The sequence below is a fragment of the Felis catus genome, chromosome A1 (genome assembly GCF_018350175.1).
Source record: "Felis catus isolate Fca126 chromosome A1, F.catus_Fca126_mat1.0, whole genome shotgun sequence".
NCBI lineage: Eukaryota > Metazoa > Chordata > Mammalia > Carnivora > Felidae > Felis > Felis catus.
Window position 1 is genome coordinate 111250918 of NC_058368.1, and position 18433 is coordinate 111269350.

At 36.8% G+C, this 18433-nt stretch overlaps 1 protein-coding gene across 4 annotated transcripts in view; it reads left to right on the plus strand.

Moving 5' to 3' along the window:
* SEC24A (SEC24 homolog A, COPII coat complex component) overlaps positions 1 to 18433 on the plus strand; it is a 72325-nt gene that overhangs the window by 36058 nt on the left and 17834 nt on the right. For all 4 annotated transcript variants that reach the window (XM_011282147.4, XM_019832106.3, XM_045059047.1 and 1 more), the window contains 7 exons: positions 3550 to 3662; positions 6141 to 6259; positions 11403 to 11458; positions 12557 to 12763; positions 14077 to 14197; positions 14514 to 14672; positions 17093 to 17266. In XM_011282147.4, the coding sequence (XP_011280449.1) occupies positions 3550 to 3662; positions 6141 to 6259; positions 11403 to 11458; positions 12557 to 12763; positions 14077 to 14197; positions 14514 to 14672; positions 17093 to 17266 (949 nt within the window). The remainder of the gene's footprint in view (positions 1 to 3549; positions 3663 to 6140; positions 6260 to 11402; positions 11459 to 12556; positions 12764 to 14076; positions 14198 to 14513; positions 14673 to 17092; positions 17267 to 18433) is intronic.

Below are 18433 nucleotides of genomic sequence, written 5' to 3' on the forward strand. Positions count from 1 at the left end.
CTCCCTCTTTTTATATTGTTTTTGTTTCCCTTATGTTCATCTGTTTTGTCTCTTCAAGTCCTCATATGAGTGAAGTCATGATTTTTGTCTTTCTCTGACTGACTAATTTCACTTAGCATAATACCCTCCAGTTCCATCTATATAGTTGCAAATGGCAAGATTTCATTCTTTTTGATTGCCAAGTAATACTCTATTATATATATATACATATATATATATACTCTATTATATTATATATATATATAATATATATACACTGTGTATATTATATATGTTTATACACACACACACACACACACACACACACACACACACACACACACCACATCTTCTTTATCCATTCATCCATCGATGGACATTTGGGGCTCTTTACATACTTTGGCTATTGTCGATAGTGCTGCTGTAAACATTGTGGTGCATGTGTCACTTCGAAACAGCACACCTGTATCCCTTGGGTAAATGCCTAGTAGTGCAATTGCTGGGTCGTAGAGTAGTTCTATTTTTAGTTTTTTGAGGAAACTCCATATCGTTTTCCAGAGTGGCTGCACCAGTTTGCATTCCCAACCCTGCTTTCATTTTTTATATGTTATTGTATAAAATTATATAAATAATATATTTTTATATAGTATATTATTACTTAGTACTAGATTTTAAATAAAACACTGTGTCATCTTTTACCAAAATTGTATGCTTTTAAATTTTATATGTTGTTCATTATAAATGTGGTTAAGTATACAGGGGTAAATTTGAAAAGTAAAAGTGTAAAGTTTCACTTATATTTCTTGTGCATCAATCCAGAAATTTACAAGATAATATTGGGATCGTGTTTACTTTTAAGTCACTTCCAACTTTTTCCTGATAATGCCATGATAAACACTCTTTCGCAAGTACTATTATACATTTGTATGAATATCTAAAGTCTTGCATTTTTAAAATAATAATTATGCCCAAGGTTAAATTAGCACTTTACATTTTACAGAATACTTACATTTAAAAACAATTTCTTTAGTGTTTTATTTTTTTTTGAAAGAGAATGCTAGCAGGGGAGGGGCAGAAAGAGAGGGAAACAGAATCTGAAGCTGGCTCCAGGCTCTGAGCTGTCAGCACAGAGCCTGAAGCAGGGCTCAAACCCACGAACAGTGAGATCATGACCTGAGTCGTAGTTGGATGTCCAGTGGACTCAGCCATCCAGGCGCCTTAGCACTTACACATTTAAACAAATTTTTTAAACGTTTATTTATTATTGAGAGACAGAGAGACACAGAGTGTGAGCAGGGGAGGGGTAGAGAGAGGGGGGGACACAGAATCTGAAGCAGGCTCCAGGCTCTGAGCTGTCAGCGCAGAGCCCGATGCGGGGCCCGAATTCACAAACCGCGAGATCATGGCCTGAGCCGAAGTCGGTCGCTTAACCGAGCCACCCAGGCGCCCCAGCACTTAGGTATTTTTGATCATCACAAACAACAGTCTGAAATAAGCTAGGTGAATGTTGTTCCTGTCTGTAAGGTAGGAAAACAAACTTCGGTTAAGTGACTTGCTAAATATCATTTAAGTAAGTGGGAGAGCTTGCATAAAAATCCATGGCTTTGATTTGGTTACTATTTCACCATGCCATAATTTTCTCTAAATAAAGGGAATATTAAGATAAGACTTAACATGAACTTTTAGTATTTTATTTTACCTTGTTATATTTTTGTAGGGTAATCTCCCTCTATTTGGGCAGTGGACGCCATTTTGGTATAGAAATTATGAGGGTGCATTTTCTTTTCATCACAGAAAAGTTCAGTGTAGAAGACAGTTTTGTGACATTTAAATGGTCAGTAATGGGGTGCCTAGGTGGCTCACTTGGTGGAACACCAACTTTGGCTCAGGTCATCATCTTGCGGTTTGTGAATTCGAGCCCTGCATTGGGCTCTGTGCTGATAGCTAGGAGCCTGAAACCTGCTTCAGATTCTCTCTCTCTCTCTCTCTCTCTGCCCCTCCCCTGCTCATGCTCTGTCTCTCTCTCAAAAATAAAATAAACATTAAAAAAATTAAGAAATAAAAAATAAATGGTAATAATTTTCTGTAGTATAGCTGTGTCTGTTGAATTAAAGCCAAAAAATCAGAAGCCTCTGTTCTTTTGAATTGCCCTCCCTAGGGCTCTTTTATCTCCCAGGTTTTACAAAAGTGGCTTCCTTTAAATTTGTAAACTTTCTTATTGTAAGATGTTTTGCTCCTTCGTCTCTTATCTCATAGGTGAGAGATGCTATGAATTTGGCAAGTGATCTGTGCATAAAAATATAAAAGTTAGGGGGCGCCTGGGTGGTGCAGTCGGTTAAGCGTCCGACTTCAGCCAGGTCACGATCTCGCGGTCCATGAGTTCGAGCCCCGCGTCAGGCTCTGGGCTGATGGCTCAGAGCCTGGAGCCTGTTTCCGATTCTGTGTCTCCCTCTCTCTCTGCCCCTTCCCCGTTCTTGCTCTGTCTCTCTCTGTCCCAAAAATAAATAAACGTTGAAAAAAATATATATATATAAAAGTTAGTATACCACATGCCCAGTTCTCATTGTGGTTTTTTGATGCTTTTTAGTGAATTGAAAACAAATCTTTAACTTTGGAATTTTTTATTTTATTCTATTCTATTCTATTTTATTTTATTTTTCAACGTTTATTTATTTTTGAGACAGAGAGAGACAGCATGAACGATGAATGGGGGAGGGCCAGAGAGAGGGAGACACAGAATCGGAAACAGGCTCCAGGCTCTGAGCCATCAGCCCAGAGCCTGACGCGGGGCTCGAACTCACGGACCGCGAGATCGTGACCTGGCTGAAGTCGGACGCTTAACCGACTGCGCCACCCAGGCGCCCCTATTCTATTCTATTTTAAATGTTTGTTTATTTTTGAGAGATGGCACACACGAGCAGGAGAGGGGCACAGAGAGAGGGAGAGAGAGAATTTCAAGCGGTGCTTGATCTCACTGTGAGATCATGACCTGAGCTGAAATCAAGAGTCAGATGTTTAACCAACTGTGCCACTCAGGCACCCCTAAATTTGGAATTTTAAAATATAGTTGTACTTTTTTATGGATTTTAGCTGAAATGCATTGGTTAAGGAACCAGCTCTGGCTAACTTGAGAAATCAAGTCACAGCTATAATTTCCCTATATTGTGAAATATTGTGTACATATGGAAAAATCTGTAAAACATAAGTGTGTAGTTTACCAAATAATAAATACCTGTGTTAGTACCACCCAAGTCAGAATTGAGCATTGCCAGTACTCCCAGAATGCCTTCTGATCACATTTTCTTTTCTTCCTGTCCTAGAGAAAAACTCTTCTGACTAAGGGCAATCACATCTTCATTTTGTGTTTTATAAGTATGTGTCTCAAAAAAATAAAGTTTTGCCTGTTTTTAAAATTCTTGTTATTTTTGTATTGTTTTCTCAATCCATTATTGTTTATAATTGTCTTAATCTATAGATAATGTTTGTTGTTTTGCTGTAAGTGGGCCAGACAGATGATAAGTTTAGATTTAATCCTTTGAGATGATTTATTGAGATCTTTCTTTTCTTCAGTTACGACCACCTCAACCTCCAGTGTATCTCTTTGTGTTTGATGTATCTCACAATGCCGTTGAAACTGGATACTTGAATACAGTTTGCCAGAGTTTGTTAGACAATCTGGATTTGTAAGTATCTTAATTCATCTTAAATTTGAAACTAGCAAAATGAATAAGTAGTGTCAAAATAGAAAAAATGCTATATAATTGTGTTCTAAAACTCCATAAAATTGATTCGTTAACTTTAGATCTCACTTTCTCTGAGAAACATAAATTTATTTTAACTTAAAAAAAAATATTTATTCATTTTGAGAGAGAGTGTGAGTGGGGGAGGGGGAGAGAGAGAGGGGACAGAGGACCCAAAGCTGGTTCTGTGCTGACAGCAGCAAGCCTGGTGTGTGGCTGAAACCCACGAATCATGAGATCACGACCTGAGCTGAAGTCAAACCCTCAACCGACTGAGCCACCCAGGTGCCCCTTACTTTTTTTAAATGAAAAAATTTCAAACATGTAAATAGAAAGAATGTAGTGAACTTCCAGGTACTTATCCCTCACCTTCAATATTTTTAGCGTTCATCTGTTTTTGCTTCATCTAATTCCTCCCATACGTAAACACTTTTTTCCCCTTGAGTGTTTTTACTCAAACCATAGTCAGCATATCCTTTTAACTATAAGTACTTAGAATTATTTTTAACCCTAAGATTCAAGTATTACACTACACAAAATTCGCAATAGTTCCATAATATGATTTAATACCTGGTTCTAGTTTTGGTTTTGGTTGTCTCAGAAATGTCTTTTTACTGTAAGTTTGTTGACATAAGAATACAAACAGTGTGTACAAGTGGCATTTCATTATCCTATCTCTTAAGTCTCTTAAAATATCTGTATGTTAAATGGTTCCTTAGATACTTAGTGTAACCCATAAAAGCTAGTATGACTTTTCAGTGTAATGAAACATAGTGCTCTTGTGTTGTGTGGAAGAATGTGAAGTATCAAATCATATCAGAAGTGGACTACTAAGTCCTTCACCTTGGTGAAAGGAGCCTCCTTGTTCTTTCTGGCATTTTTTTTTTTTTTAAGTTTATTTACTTGTTTTGAGAGAGAGAGTGTGTGCAGGAGCATGTGCAGAAGGGGCACACAGAGAAGGAACGAGAGAATCTCAAGCAGGCTCTTGGCTGTCAGCCCAGAGCCCCATGTGGGGCCTGATCCCATGACCCTGGGATCATGACTGGAGCCGAAATCGAGAGTTGAATGCTTAACTGACTGAGCCACTCAGTGTACCCAGTATTTATATTTTTAATTTAGATTGTATATGGGGATTGTCTGTTGATGTGAAACTCCACTGACTCATCTAAGCCTGAGCAACAAGAATGAAAACTAGTTTGTCCCTCTCCTTAAGAAACTATAGGTCAACACATTTAAGTTCTTAAAGACAAATCCTCCTGTTGCTCTTTTTTTTTTTTTTTTTTTAAGGTTTATTTACTTTTGAGAGAGAGTGAACAGGGGAGGGGCAGAGAGAGTAGGGGATAGAGAATCTGAAGTGGGCTCAGTGCCAACAGCAGAAAGCCTGATGCAGGGCTTGAACTCAAGAACCGTGAGATCATGACCTTAGCTGAAGTCAGACACTCAACAAACTGAGCCAGTGAGGTGCTCCTTACTGCTCTTCTTTTTTTTTTTTTTTTTTTATTTTTATTTTTTCAATGTTTATTTATTTTTGGGACAGAGAGAGACAGAGCATGAACGGGGGAGGGGCAGAGAGAGAGGGAGACACAGAATCGGAAACAGGCTCCAGGCTCCGAGCCATCAGCCCAGAGCCCGACGCGGGGCTCGAACTCACGGACCAAGAGATCGTGACCTGGCTGAAGTCGGATGCTTAACCGACTGCGCCACCCAGGTGCCCCCTTACTGCTCTTCTTAAGACAAACAACATAAGAGATTTGGGTAACCTTTAAAAATTTTTTTAGTGTTTTTATTATTTTTGAGAGAGAGAGACAGAGTGCAAGTGGGGGAGAGGCAGAGAGAGAGGGAGACACAGAATATGAAGCAGGGTCCAGGCTCTGAGCTGTCACCCAGAGCCTGATGTAGGGCTTGAACTCATAGCTGTGAGATCATGACCTGAGCCAAAGTCGGACGCTTAACCAGCTGAGCCACCCAAGAGTCCTTGGGTAAACTTTTAAAAGAAGTGCAGTACTTAATTTATATTTTGGAATTACCATTTATGGTAATTTTTTAAAACTATTTTTGATAAATTAAAATCATCTACAAAGTTTTCACTACAGGAACATGAAAAGTTTTGTATACACTTTCAAGTATTTTTTATCTGCCACTTCCTGTGTGACTTATTTAACTTCATATAGGTGTAATGAGTTTTGGATTGCTTTATTATTGCTTGGTTTTGTTGATTGTTTGGCTTCTGCAGTGTTTTCACTTTGTGCAGGGTATGTTTTCATGCTAATTAAACATTGAATGGGTTGAACATTTATGTTGGGACACTTCCCATAATACCAAAGTAGTTATTTGCATGTTAACTCTTCACAGATATTATATATATATATATATATTTATATGGGAAAACTTGATGAAATCCTCTTCTGAATTTGTTTATAGGCTTCCTGGCAATACTAGGACAAAAATTGGCTTCATTACGTTTGATAGTACAATCCACTTCTACAGTCTTCAAGAAGGTCTCTCTCAACCTCAGATGCTAATAGTTTCAGATATTGAAGGTATATATTATACACTTTAAATTATTGAAATGTCTTAGGAATTTTCAGTTTTAGAAATATCATGTTATATAGTGTATATGATATGACTCTATTATATTGAGGGAAAAGACCTGGAGTATAAAATGATAAGCTTGTTGGAATTGTAAGAGTCCTTCAGTCTAATCCCTCATTTACAGAAGAGGAAACAGTAATAGAGGTAAAGTGAATTCTGGACAAGGCAACAAAAACAAGTTAATGTTCAAATTCAGATTAAATGTAGTTTCTTTTTCCCTCATTCATTCATTCATTCATTCATTCATTCGTTCATTCAAAAAGTATTTGAGAATAGACATATAAGAGTAATGGAATAGAATAGAGGGCCCAGGAATAAACCCTCACATATATGGTGAATTGATTTTTGACATGGAAACCAAGGCCATTCAATAGGGAAAAAACTGTCTTTTCAACAAATGATTCGGAGGAAAATGAGCATGCAAAAGAATGAAGTTGGACCCTTACTTAAAACATATAAAAAAATGGATCAAAGATCTAAACTCAAGGGCTAAAACTATAAAACTCTTAAAAGAAAACAGAGGAAAATGTTTATAACATTGGGTTTGGCAGCGATTACCTGGGTATACATCAAAAGTAGAGGTAACAAAAAATAAATTGAACTTCATGAACACTAAGACCTTTTGTACATCAAAGAACATTTTCAAAAGAGTGAAAAGAGGACTCACAAAATTGGCAAAAATATATGCAGATCATATGAATGATGCAGGATCAATATCTAGAACATGTAAAGAACTCCTCAACTCAATGATTAAAAAAAATGGCACAATTCAAAAATGGGCAAAGGACTTAAATGGACATTTCCCCAAAGAAGATACATGAATGGTCAATAAGCACATGAAAAGAAAAATGCTCAACATCATTAGTCATTAGAGATATGCTTCTCAGCAATAGCCAAACTACGGAGAGCCCAAATGTCCATTGACTGCTAAATGGATAAGGAAGATGTACAATGTATATACAGTGGAATATTATTATCCATCAAAAAGAATGAAATCTTTCCATTTGCAATGACGTGAATGGAGCTAGAATGTGTGATGCTAAGCAAAATAAATCAGAGAAAGACAAATACCTTATGATTTCACTCGTGGGAATTTAGAAACAAAACAGATGAACATACGGGAATGGGGGGAAGAGAAGAGAGGGAGACAAACCATAAGAGACTCTTAATGATAGAGAACAAACTATGAGTTGACAGAGGGAAGTGGGTGGGTGATTGGCTAGGTGGGTGATGGGTACTGAGGAGGGCACCTGTTGTGATGAGCACTAGGTGTTGTATGTAAAGTGACAAGTCAATAAATTCTCCTAAAACCAATATCGCACTGTGTTAACCAAGTAAAATTAAATAAATAAACAAACAAACAAACCTCTCAAAACCAAAAGAAAAAAAAAGAAACACGAATCACAACCACAGTGAGATACAATTTCACATCCATTACAGTGGCTATTATCAAAAAAATAGGACATGATAAGTTTTGACAAAGATGTGGAAACCCTGGAACTGTCATGCATTACTGATGGGAATGTACAATGGTACAGTGCTATGGAAAACAGTTTGGCAATTCCTCAAAAAAGTTAAACACATAGTTGTCATTATGATGTAGCAGTTCTACTCCCAGTATATACCTAAAATAATTGAAAGCAGGCTCAAACCAATACTCATACCAAGGTTCATAGCAACATTATTCACAGTAGCCAAATATGTAAACAATTCAAGTATCCATCAACAGATGGTTGGATAACAGATGAATGGATAAACAGTGTGGTATATACATATACTCAAGAATGAAATTCTGTTGCATGCTATAACACGGATGAACTTTGAAAACATGCGAAGTAAAATAAGTTAGGTGCAAAAGCACAAGGATCGTATGATTCTGCTTATATGAGATACTGAGAATAGGCACATTCATGGAGATAGAAAGTAGAATACAGGTTACCAGGGGTTAAGGAGTTACTATTTAGTGAGTACAGAGTTTGCGATGATGAAAACATTCTGAAAATACATAATGGTGATGGCTATACAACATTGCGAATGTATGTACACTTAAAAATTGTACACTTAAAAATGGTTAAGGTGAGGGATGCCTGGCCGGCTCACTTGGTAGGGCATGTGACTCTTGACCCCACATATTGTGTATATTTCATAACCACAGTTAAGAAAATTAACTCAAAACTCATAGACTGGAGTGTGAGATTAAATTTTTTTTTTAATGTTTATTTATTTTTGAGAGACAGAGGGCATGAGCGGGGAGGAGCAGACAGAGAGGGAGACACAGAATCTGAAGCAGGCTCCAGGCTCTGAGCTGTCAGCACAGAGCCCGACGTAGGACTTGAACTCATGAACTGTGAGATCATGACCTGAGCAGAAGTCAGATGCTTAACTGACTGGGCCACCTAGGTGCCCTTTGAGTATGAGATTAAAATAGAAGAAAACAGAAGTAAATCTTTGTGACCTTGGATTGGTTGATTTCCTAGGTATAACACCAAAAGCACAAACAACAAAAAATAGAAAAATAGAAAAAATAGGCTGGCTGGCTCAGTCGGTAGAGCATTCAACTCTTGATCTCAGGGTCATGAGTTTGAGTCTCACATTGGATGTAGAGATTAGTTTGAAAAAAGAGAGAAAAGGATAAATTTGATTTCTTCAGAAACTTCGTGTTTCAAAGGATACCATCAAGAAAGTGAAAAGACTGTCCAGAATATGAGAAAATATTTGCAAATCATATGTCTGATCAGGAATTTATATCCAGATTATGTAAAAAAGCCCTACAACTTAACCTGAAAAGGACATCTTGATTAAAAAGTGAGCAAAATATTTGAATAGACCTGTCTCTATTCAATACACAGTGTTCAATGGCCAATAAGCACTTGAAAAGATGCTCCATATCCTAAATTATCAGGGAAATACAAATGAAAACCACAATGAAATGCTACCTTACACTGACTAGGAAATTCAGAACTCAATTTTTTTTTTTTTTTGCTGCTGTCAGCATGTCTATAAATGGCCATAGAAGCATCATGAGTATTGGTTTTGTGGTTACAAATAAATTTTACTGAGTAGGCAAATTGGCAAATATAGAATCCACGAATAGTGAGGATTCACTGTACATCTTTAAAAGGTAGTAGTTGAGGAGAGCTCCCTTCTGTCTTGGTTATTCTAAATCTCACAAAAAATCAGCTTTATTTCCTAACCTGTTTACCCAGATACTTACTTCATTGTTCGCTGAACAGGTGATTCTGATGATGGGCCAAATTGTGAATTCAGTGATGTGGTCCAGCCTCTCAATTTTATACATAAGCTGATAGATGGAATGTCCCTTGCTGTATGTCACATAGCAGGGATTTAAAAAAAGACAGTAACAAAGTATTTTCAAGAAAGTGGAGAAATTACAACTCTCATATACTGCTGTTTGGAACGGAAAATGTTGCAGCCACTACAGAAAACAGTCTGTCACTTCCTCCAGAAGTTAAACATAGAGTTACCATATGATCCAGCAATTCTACTCAATATTTATATACTCAAAAAAATTAAGACTATGTGCATGTGAATGTTCATAGCAACATAGCCAAAAAAGTAGAAACAACCCTAATACCCATTAGTTGATGAATGTGTAAACAAAAAAATGTATCTATACAATGAAATATTTGTCAATGAAAGAGAATAAAGTACTGATAGATGCTACCACATGGGCAAGCCTTGAAAACATTTTGTTGTGTAAGAAGCCAGTCACAAAGGACCTCATAGTGTGACTTTGTTAGTACGATGTGTCCAGCGTACACAAATCCAGAGACAGACTGGCAGCTGCCTAGTGCTGTGAGAGTTGTCAGGGTCATGAAGAATGGCGGCTAAGTCATGTGGCATTTCTTTTCAGGATGATGGGAAGGATCCGGAATTACTGGTGATGGTTGTGTAATTTTGTGAACATATTAAAAAATTACTGAATTGTATCTTCTACGAGGGTGAATTCTATGTTTTATGAATTGTTGTTTTTTTTTTATATTACATTTCTTTATTTTTGAGAGGCAGAGAGAGACATAGTGCAAGTGGGGGAGGGGCAGAGAGAGGCAGACACAGAATCTGAAGAAGGCTCCAGGCTCTGAGCTGTCAGCACAGAGCCCGACGCGGGGCTCAAACTCATGAACTGTGAGATCATGACCTGAGCCAAAGTTGCACACTCAACCAACTGAGCCACCCTGGCGCCCCCATGTTTTGTGAATTGTATCTCTGTAAAATTTTTATTAAACATTTTTTAGTTCTAAAGAAAAAAGAAGAAATCTAAACAGAATTTTTATATGACAGGTCAAGTAAATAATGTTTCACATTATTTTTTTGGTATTACTTTTTACAAAGATTGTAATGAGCCTTTTTTTAAAAAATCACAAACAGTACCAAAATGTAGAAAGTGAGACTTCTCATAATCCGTCACCACCACCGACATTTCCCTTCCCCATTTGCTCCCTTTTTAAGGAAGAGAATTTAATTCCTAAGTAACAATAAATTTGAATCCTGAGGAGCTCATCTGATGTGGTCAGTTAGCCTATCTTCTGATGTAATTGATTTTGTAGTTTCAGAAGTATAGGCACTGGTGGGGGCCTCATTTATGAGAGTATCTCCTTTTTGAATGACAGAGCAGTTGGTGGACTATGTGACTTCTTTGTAAAGACAGCTTTCTTGTATGTCATCTTATTCAACATTTTTTTTTTTTAATGATAAGAATGCTGGCTTTCAGGTCTAAGCAAGAATGTAAAGTAGCATTCTAAACTGTGTCTTTAACCTAAGAAGCAGAGCACTTCTGCAAACCCTTACTGAGTGCTTATAGATCAATATTTTCTAATATGATCTAATATGATCTAATATTTTCTAGGAGGCTATTTACCTTATACATGGTAACAGATAAGTTGCAGTAAATACCTAAATAAATGCTACTTTGGTGGCTTTTTGAACATGGGTAGACACTGCTGTATATGTAATAGTAGAGAAGGTGGCTTTTCTTTAAATATGGAGGCAGTTAATTGTATCAGTGTTAAGTATTTGGAACATCTTTAACAATTAAGTTTTGTTTAAAAGAAATATTTATTTATTTTTCAGATGTTTTTATACCTATGCCAGAGAACTTATTAGTAAATTTAAATGAAAGTAAAGAGGTAAGGCACATTTTCCTATCTGACATACTTAATTATAATATTGAAGGATTATATTTTCAAAATGAACTTTAAGTAAAGTTTTGTTTGTTTCTGAGGTATTTTTAAGACGTGTAACATTTTATATTTGCTGTTAGTTAAAATTCATCAGATGAACAGCTCTTGAGTTTACCCTTGAACTGATGGCTTTTAAGTCTAATATAGCAAGATGCTTGTAATAGGGTAGAAGATAAGCCTATTGCATAAAGGAGGAAAACCTGAAGGAAACCTGCCTTGCCAGCCATTTGGGAAATTGGGAGGGTTGCTCAGATAAGCTTCTGGTCACTACATAGAAGCACTTTAGCTAGGCTGCTTTCAGTGCCCTTTGCTTTTCTGATTCACAGAGTGTCATTGGGGTCAGTTCAGAAGAAACTTATTACCTGCCTGGAAATTGCCATGACATAATACAGTGAGAGGTGAACAGAATGTGTCTGAAGGGGGGATGTTGTCTACCCTGTACATGCATATATGCCGTAGGGGTAACATTTTAACTAGCAAGTCTATGGTCTTAGCTGTTGGCAACAGTGACTTCACCATAGTGTGAAGTACATTTTTTCCCTTTGACTCTCCTTATTTGTACAATAAACCTGAATAGGTAGTTGTTTTTCATTTTGTTTTTCTTTTGTAGTGGTATTACTAGTTGGCAAATTTACTGGCTATCTTAGACTTTTCAATAGGGAAGAGTTAAACTTGCTTTGGAACTGAAAAGAATAATGTGTGTAGAGGTGATTGAGAAGGCCATGTTTCATGGCATTAAAATAAAACAAATCTCTAACCTGTGATGGTTCTTTTGGATACATTTTGGACTTATAGTCTTGCTGGACTACTGCATGTGCAAGAACTGTAAGGCCCCAATTTTGATTTGTCTTGCTTGCCAATTTATAATGTTGACTTAAAATGGCTTTCTTGTCATTTGACCAACTTCATTGTTTACTGTACTGTCTGTAGATTCTCTGACCATCATCACAACTCGGTGTCTTGTCTACTGTATTAGTTACTGATTTTTTGTGAAAAAAAATTTTACTTGTAACACCTTTGAGTTTTCTTGCTTTATTTTACAAGCTTGTTCAAGATTTACTGAAAACTTTGCCACAAATGTTCACCAAGACCCTGGAAACGCAGAGTGCCTTGGGTCCTGCACTTCAGGCTGCCTTTAAGCTGATGTCCCCAACTGGTGGTCGAATGTCTGTCTTTCAAACACAACTTCCTACTCTTGGAGTGGGAGCCCTGAGACCGCGAGAGGAGCCCAACCAAAGGTCTTCTGCTAAGGTGAGGGTGTCATCACATGTATGTTACTGTACATGGTGGTGTTCTGCTCTGTCCCTTTGACCACAAAGCTTGTTTCTCATTTACTTTTCAGTTGTGGAGAGTAGGGAGTATAAGGAAATAGGTAAAGCATTTCTCTTTTATGTCATAATTTCTATTTTATTACATTTTCTACCTGATTGACTCTTACTTTACTGTTGGATATTTGGCATGCTACTCACAATGCAGCCTGCCTTTGATGAGAAAGTCTGGCAGCTAAGGAATATGCTTCTAGGGACAAAGTAGAACATGGATAAACACTAAAACGTAGTCATAGTTTGGTATACTGACTGCCATAGAATTGCTTTTAACACCTTGTATGTATAAACTTAATTTGAGATGAGTATTTTTCAAAAGATGATGAGAGTTGCCATGTGCTACAATTATGGTGTCAGTCCTGGAGTCTGTCTCCCTAAATTCTGCTTTTTAGGTGTATGAACTTGAGTAGTTAATTTCTTTGCCCTTCTCTTTCCTTATGTTTATTTATAAAGTGAAAATAATGGTAGTTACCTGCTTCTTATAGTAGTTCAAAAGGCTGAATGGATAATACACATGAATTGTTTAGAACAGTTTCCAGCATAGTAAACGTTAAATCGATTACCGAAATTAGCATAATAGGTATACTTCTTTTTAAAAGTAAAACAAAATAGGGGCACCTGGGTGGCTCAGTTAAGCTTCTGACTTCAGCTCTGTCATGATCTCATAGTTTATGAGTTCAAGCTCTGCGTTGGGCTCTCCGTTATCAGCACAGAGCCCACTTCCATCTTCTCTCTCCCTCTCTTTCTGCCCCTCCCCAGCTCACTTTCGCTCGCTTACTTGCTCTCTCTCAAAAGATAAAAAATAAAGGTAAAACAAAGTAGAAAATAGTTAAGCAGTACATGTTTTTTTACTGAAAAAGTGAAAAAATATTACAAAAATAAAGGATTTTTTTAGACTACCCCCCAAGGCTACTGTTAACATCTTGGTATATATAGATAGATTTTAAAATTTTATGACAATTTAGAGGCACCTGAGTGGCTCATTTAGTTAAGTGTCCTACTCTTGATTTCAGCTTAGGTCATGATCTCACAGTTTGTGCGTGGGTTCAAGCCCCACATTGGGTTCTGTGCTGACCTTGTGCAGCCTGCTTGGAATTCTCTGTCCCTCTCTCTCTGCCCCTCCCCTGCTCCCTTGAGCTCTCCCTTTCAAAATAAATGAATAAATAAAGTTTTAAAAAACATAAAAATTTTATGACAATTTAATTTAAATTTTTTCTTTATATAATTTATTATTAATAGGAAATTCACTTGACACCATCCACTGACTTCTATAAGAAATTAGCCTTGGATTGTTCTGGTCAGCAGGTAGCCGTTGACTTATTCCTTCTTAGTGGACAGTATTCTGATTTGGCTTCTCTGGGTAAGTTCTTCCTCATGACTATTTTTTTTCAAATGAATGTGAAAGTGGTATTTATATGATGATATTCCAAATAGAGGACAAAGTGAAGGGATTTTTATTCCTTTGGGAGAGTTAATCAGTCTACTATAAACCTTTTGGTCTTCTACTCTAAATATTTATAATAGAGACTTTTTTATACTATTTAAAAGAATGAAATTTTCTTTTCTGATAATACTTTGGGAGGCTAAGGAAGAATTGATTCAAATACCAGTAGTTTTTTTGGTGCAGTCATAGCACTTAATGGCAGGATTTTTTTAAAGTGTGTGTTCTCTTCCAGGTTGTATTTCTCGGTATTCAGCAGGTAGTGTCTATTACTATCCCTCTTACCACCATCAGCAGAACCCAGTACAAGTACAGAAATTACAGAAGGAACTACAGAGATACCTCACTCGAAAGATTGGCTTTGAGGCAGTCATGAGGATTCGGTGCACGAAAGGTGGGACTTTTATTTTTTAACATATGCATAGAAATGTTGCTTTTGATACCAGTAAATACACATTTTCAGCTAGTCTTATTTCATGTTTGCTCTTCTAAGATATTTTACTTACACTGATGGAATATGCAGTTAATAATAGATAAGGGGTGCCTTGCTTGTTCAGTCGGTAGACCATGGGACTCTTGATCTCAGGGTTGTGAATTCAAGCCAACATTGGATGTGGAGCCTAGGTGAAAAAAAAAAGAATGGAGAAGAAACATTATAAAATGGGGACTCTTTTGAATATACCAAAAGCCACTGAATTGTACACTTTATGTATAATTTTTATAAATTTTTTAGTGTTTGTTTTTGAGAGAGAGAGGGCGGGAGGGAGGGAGGGAGGGAGAGATTGTGAGTAGGAGAGGGGCAGAGAGAGAGGGAGACACAGAATCTGAAGCATGCTCCAGGCTCTGAGCTGTTAGCACAGAGCCCAAGGTGGGGCTCGAACTCACAAACCGTGAGATCATGACATGAGCTGAAGTTAGAGGTTTAACCAACTAAGCTATCCAGGCACCCCTATGTGTAATTTTTATGGTATGTGAATTATATCTAATTTTAAAAAATCATATCCCTCCTCTCCCCCTCCCCCCACCAAAAATAGGCATGGATTTTTATTCCATGTCTTGAACAGAAACAGTAGTAGTGAAAGGTGTTTTTTTAATAAAACAATTATTTTTTTAATTACAGTAAATATTCATAACAAAATTTTTTATTTAACCATTTAAAAGTATACAGTTGAATGGCATTAAGTACATTTTCTTTTTTTGTTGTTTTGTTTTGTTTTGTTTTGAAGTACATTTTCATTATTGTGCCACCATCCCCACCATTGATCTTACAAGTAGGAGATCTTTTTATTTGTGCTCTTCTCTATCTGCACTGCTACTAACCTTGCCTCAGTGTTGCTTTGGAAATAGTCTGAAAGTTTCAGAATGCTTTAATCCAGTGTATTTTTCAGGATAAATGCCTGTGGCTGCTAAATGATAATAACTATTCTCTTAAGAAAATGGGAAATAATTCCAGATATTTTATTCCTTCACATTATCAACCTGGTTCTAATCTTTAAAATAATGCTGTTCTTTAAGAGGTGTGAAGCAATCATTTTTTTAACTTATTTTTTTTTAATGTTTATTTATTTTTGAGAGAGAGAGACAGAGTGTGAGTGGGGGAGGTGCAGAGAGAGAGAGAAACACAGAAACCAAACCGGGTTCCAGGCTCTGAGCTGTCAGCACAGAGCCTGATCATGACCTGAACCAGAGTCAGACGCTTAACCGACTGAGTCACCCTGGACTCAATCTTTTTTTTTTTTTTTTTTTTTTCCAGTGGAAAGATTATATGAAATATGTAGCCAAAAAGAAAAAAAAAAAAAAAAGATATCAAAAGATAAGGATCCACAACCTGTCCACTAGATAGATGTTGAAATCTGTTGGTCAAACCATTTGCCAAATGGAGTTCTGTATTATCATTGTAATAAAAAGAAAAAATGATTGAGTGAAACAACTGGTAATAAAACATAAGTAACATCTTAAGTAAAGTATCATATAACACTTGTATAAGGCTGACACATCTTCAAACAACTCAGGTATTAGTGTCACTCATAACCAGTTAGTTACCACAGTAGCTTCTTTGGGTTTCTGTTTATTTTTGTGCTCTGATTGGCTGGCTATAGATTGGAGGTTCCTAAAACCCTCTCTTTGGGTTCAATTTATTTGCTACAGAGCAGCTTACAGAACTCAGAGAAACATTTTATTTACTTGATTGCTGGTTTTTTATAAAAGAATATAACTCAGGAACAGCCAAATGGAAGAGATGTGCAGGGCAAGGTATGGAGAAGGCAAAGGGCATGGAGCTTCTGCAGCTTCCATGTTCTCTCTGAGTGCTACACTCCTCCCAGATCTCCATGTGTGCACCAATCCAGATGCTCTCCGAAGGACCCCATCCTTTTGAGTTTTTATGAAGGCTTATTTACATAGTCATGATTGCTTAGATTATTGGCAGTTGGTGACTGTATCATCCTCTAGGTCCTCTCCCCTCCCTGAAGGATGTTGGTGGGGTAGGGGTTGAACTGAAAGTTCCAGCCTTCTAATCACATGGTTGGGTCCTCTGGTAACCAGCCCCCATCCTTAGGTTACCTAGGTTCTTGCCAAAAGTCACTCCATCAACATAGCAAGAGACACTTTTGTGACTCTCATCACTTAGGAAATTCTAAGAGTTTAGGAGCTCTCTGCCAGAAATGGGTGAAGATCAAGTATATATTCTTATCATAAATCACAGTATCACAGTATCACAGTATTAAACCTTTAGATTTACTCTCTGCCAGTCTGATAAGTGACAGGGATAAAATGAAAATATATAAACGATTTTGATAAAGTTTTCTCTTCTAGGTCTTTCCATTCATACCTTCCATGGGAACTTCTTTGTTCGGTCAACAGACTTACTGTCTTTGCCTAATGTAAACCCAGATGCTGGGTATGCAGTACAGATGTCAGTGGAAGAGAGTCTTACTGACACTCAGTTGGTTTCCTTTCAGTCTGCACTCTTGTATACATCCAGCAAAGGTAAGGTGGGGTGTTTTGAGGGGGAGGGGAGGTGTGGATTGTTGTTGTTGTTTTTGTGGCAAAGACATATAACATGAGATCTATGTTTTAAGAGATTTTTAGGTCTACAATCCAGTATTGTTAACTATAAATACAATGTGTTGCAGCAAAGGGAAATTTTTAAAATTTGGTCACGTATTCATTGGCTTAGAATAATCTCCCTTACTTTTGGAGGTACTCATTTCTCTTAAACCAAAAGAATATATTTCTGATCTTAAGAGCTTTGTTGCTATCCTTGGTAAAGCCAAGATGTGTCATATTTATTTACCAATCGTATTTAACAGATATTTATTGAGAGTCTACTTAGTGTGAGGCTTACTGTTTAGAAAAAATCTTGGTATTTCCACGTTGCTTTTCAGAAAGATGTTACCAATCTCTGGTCTTACCAAGTGCCCTTTTCATTTTAGCCTTTGGTGTGTGTGTGTGGTGTGTGTGTTTAGTTATTGTTGCTGATATGATAGGCTAAACATTATATGTTTTCTTTTGGCTATCATTATTCTGGTCTAGAATAGAAAATCTAAGCAGTGTTGCCCTTTATTGCAGATAGTTCTTCTTTCTAAAAGTAATTTGTATGAGCTCCTTATATGTACCTGTTCATTGGTCTTCATGTGTCCATATAGGTTGTAATATGGATATCATCTCTAGTTTTTTTATTTGTTCTTTTACTTTAGTGTTCCAGATCTTGCTGATTAGAAAATTTTTAAAAATTAGCTTGATATTTGATGCTTCCCAAAAGGTTTTCATTTTTATTTCTGTATTTATTGATTTTTATTATTGTGGGTAATAATTACCAAAAAAAATATATTAGTCGATTTCTTTTAAATTTTTTTCTGTGGTTAAAGAGGAAAGTATAAGATTTCTCTAGACTTTAAATATCAAAACAGGCTCTAGAATACATGTGGAAGGTAGTGTTTTTTAAGTTTATTTTTGGGAGAGAGAGAGAGCATGAGCGAAAATGAAGGGGGGGGGGAGACAGAGAATCTGAAGTGGGCTCTGCACTGGCAGAGAGGAACCTGCTTGGGATTCATTCTCTCTCTCTCTCTCTCTCTCTCTCTCTCTCTCTCTGTGCCCCTTCCCCACTTGTGCTCTCTCTCTCAAAATAAATAAATAAACTTAAAAAAAAAAGAA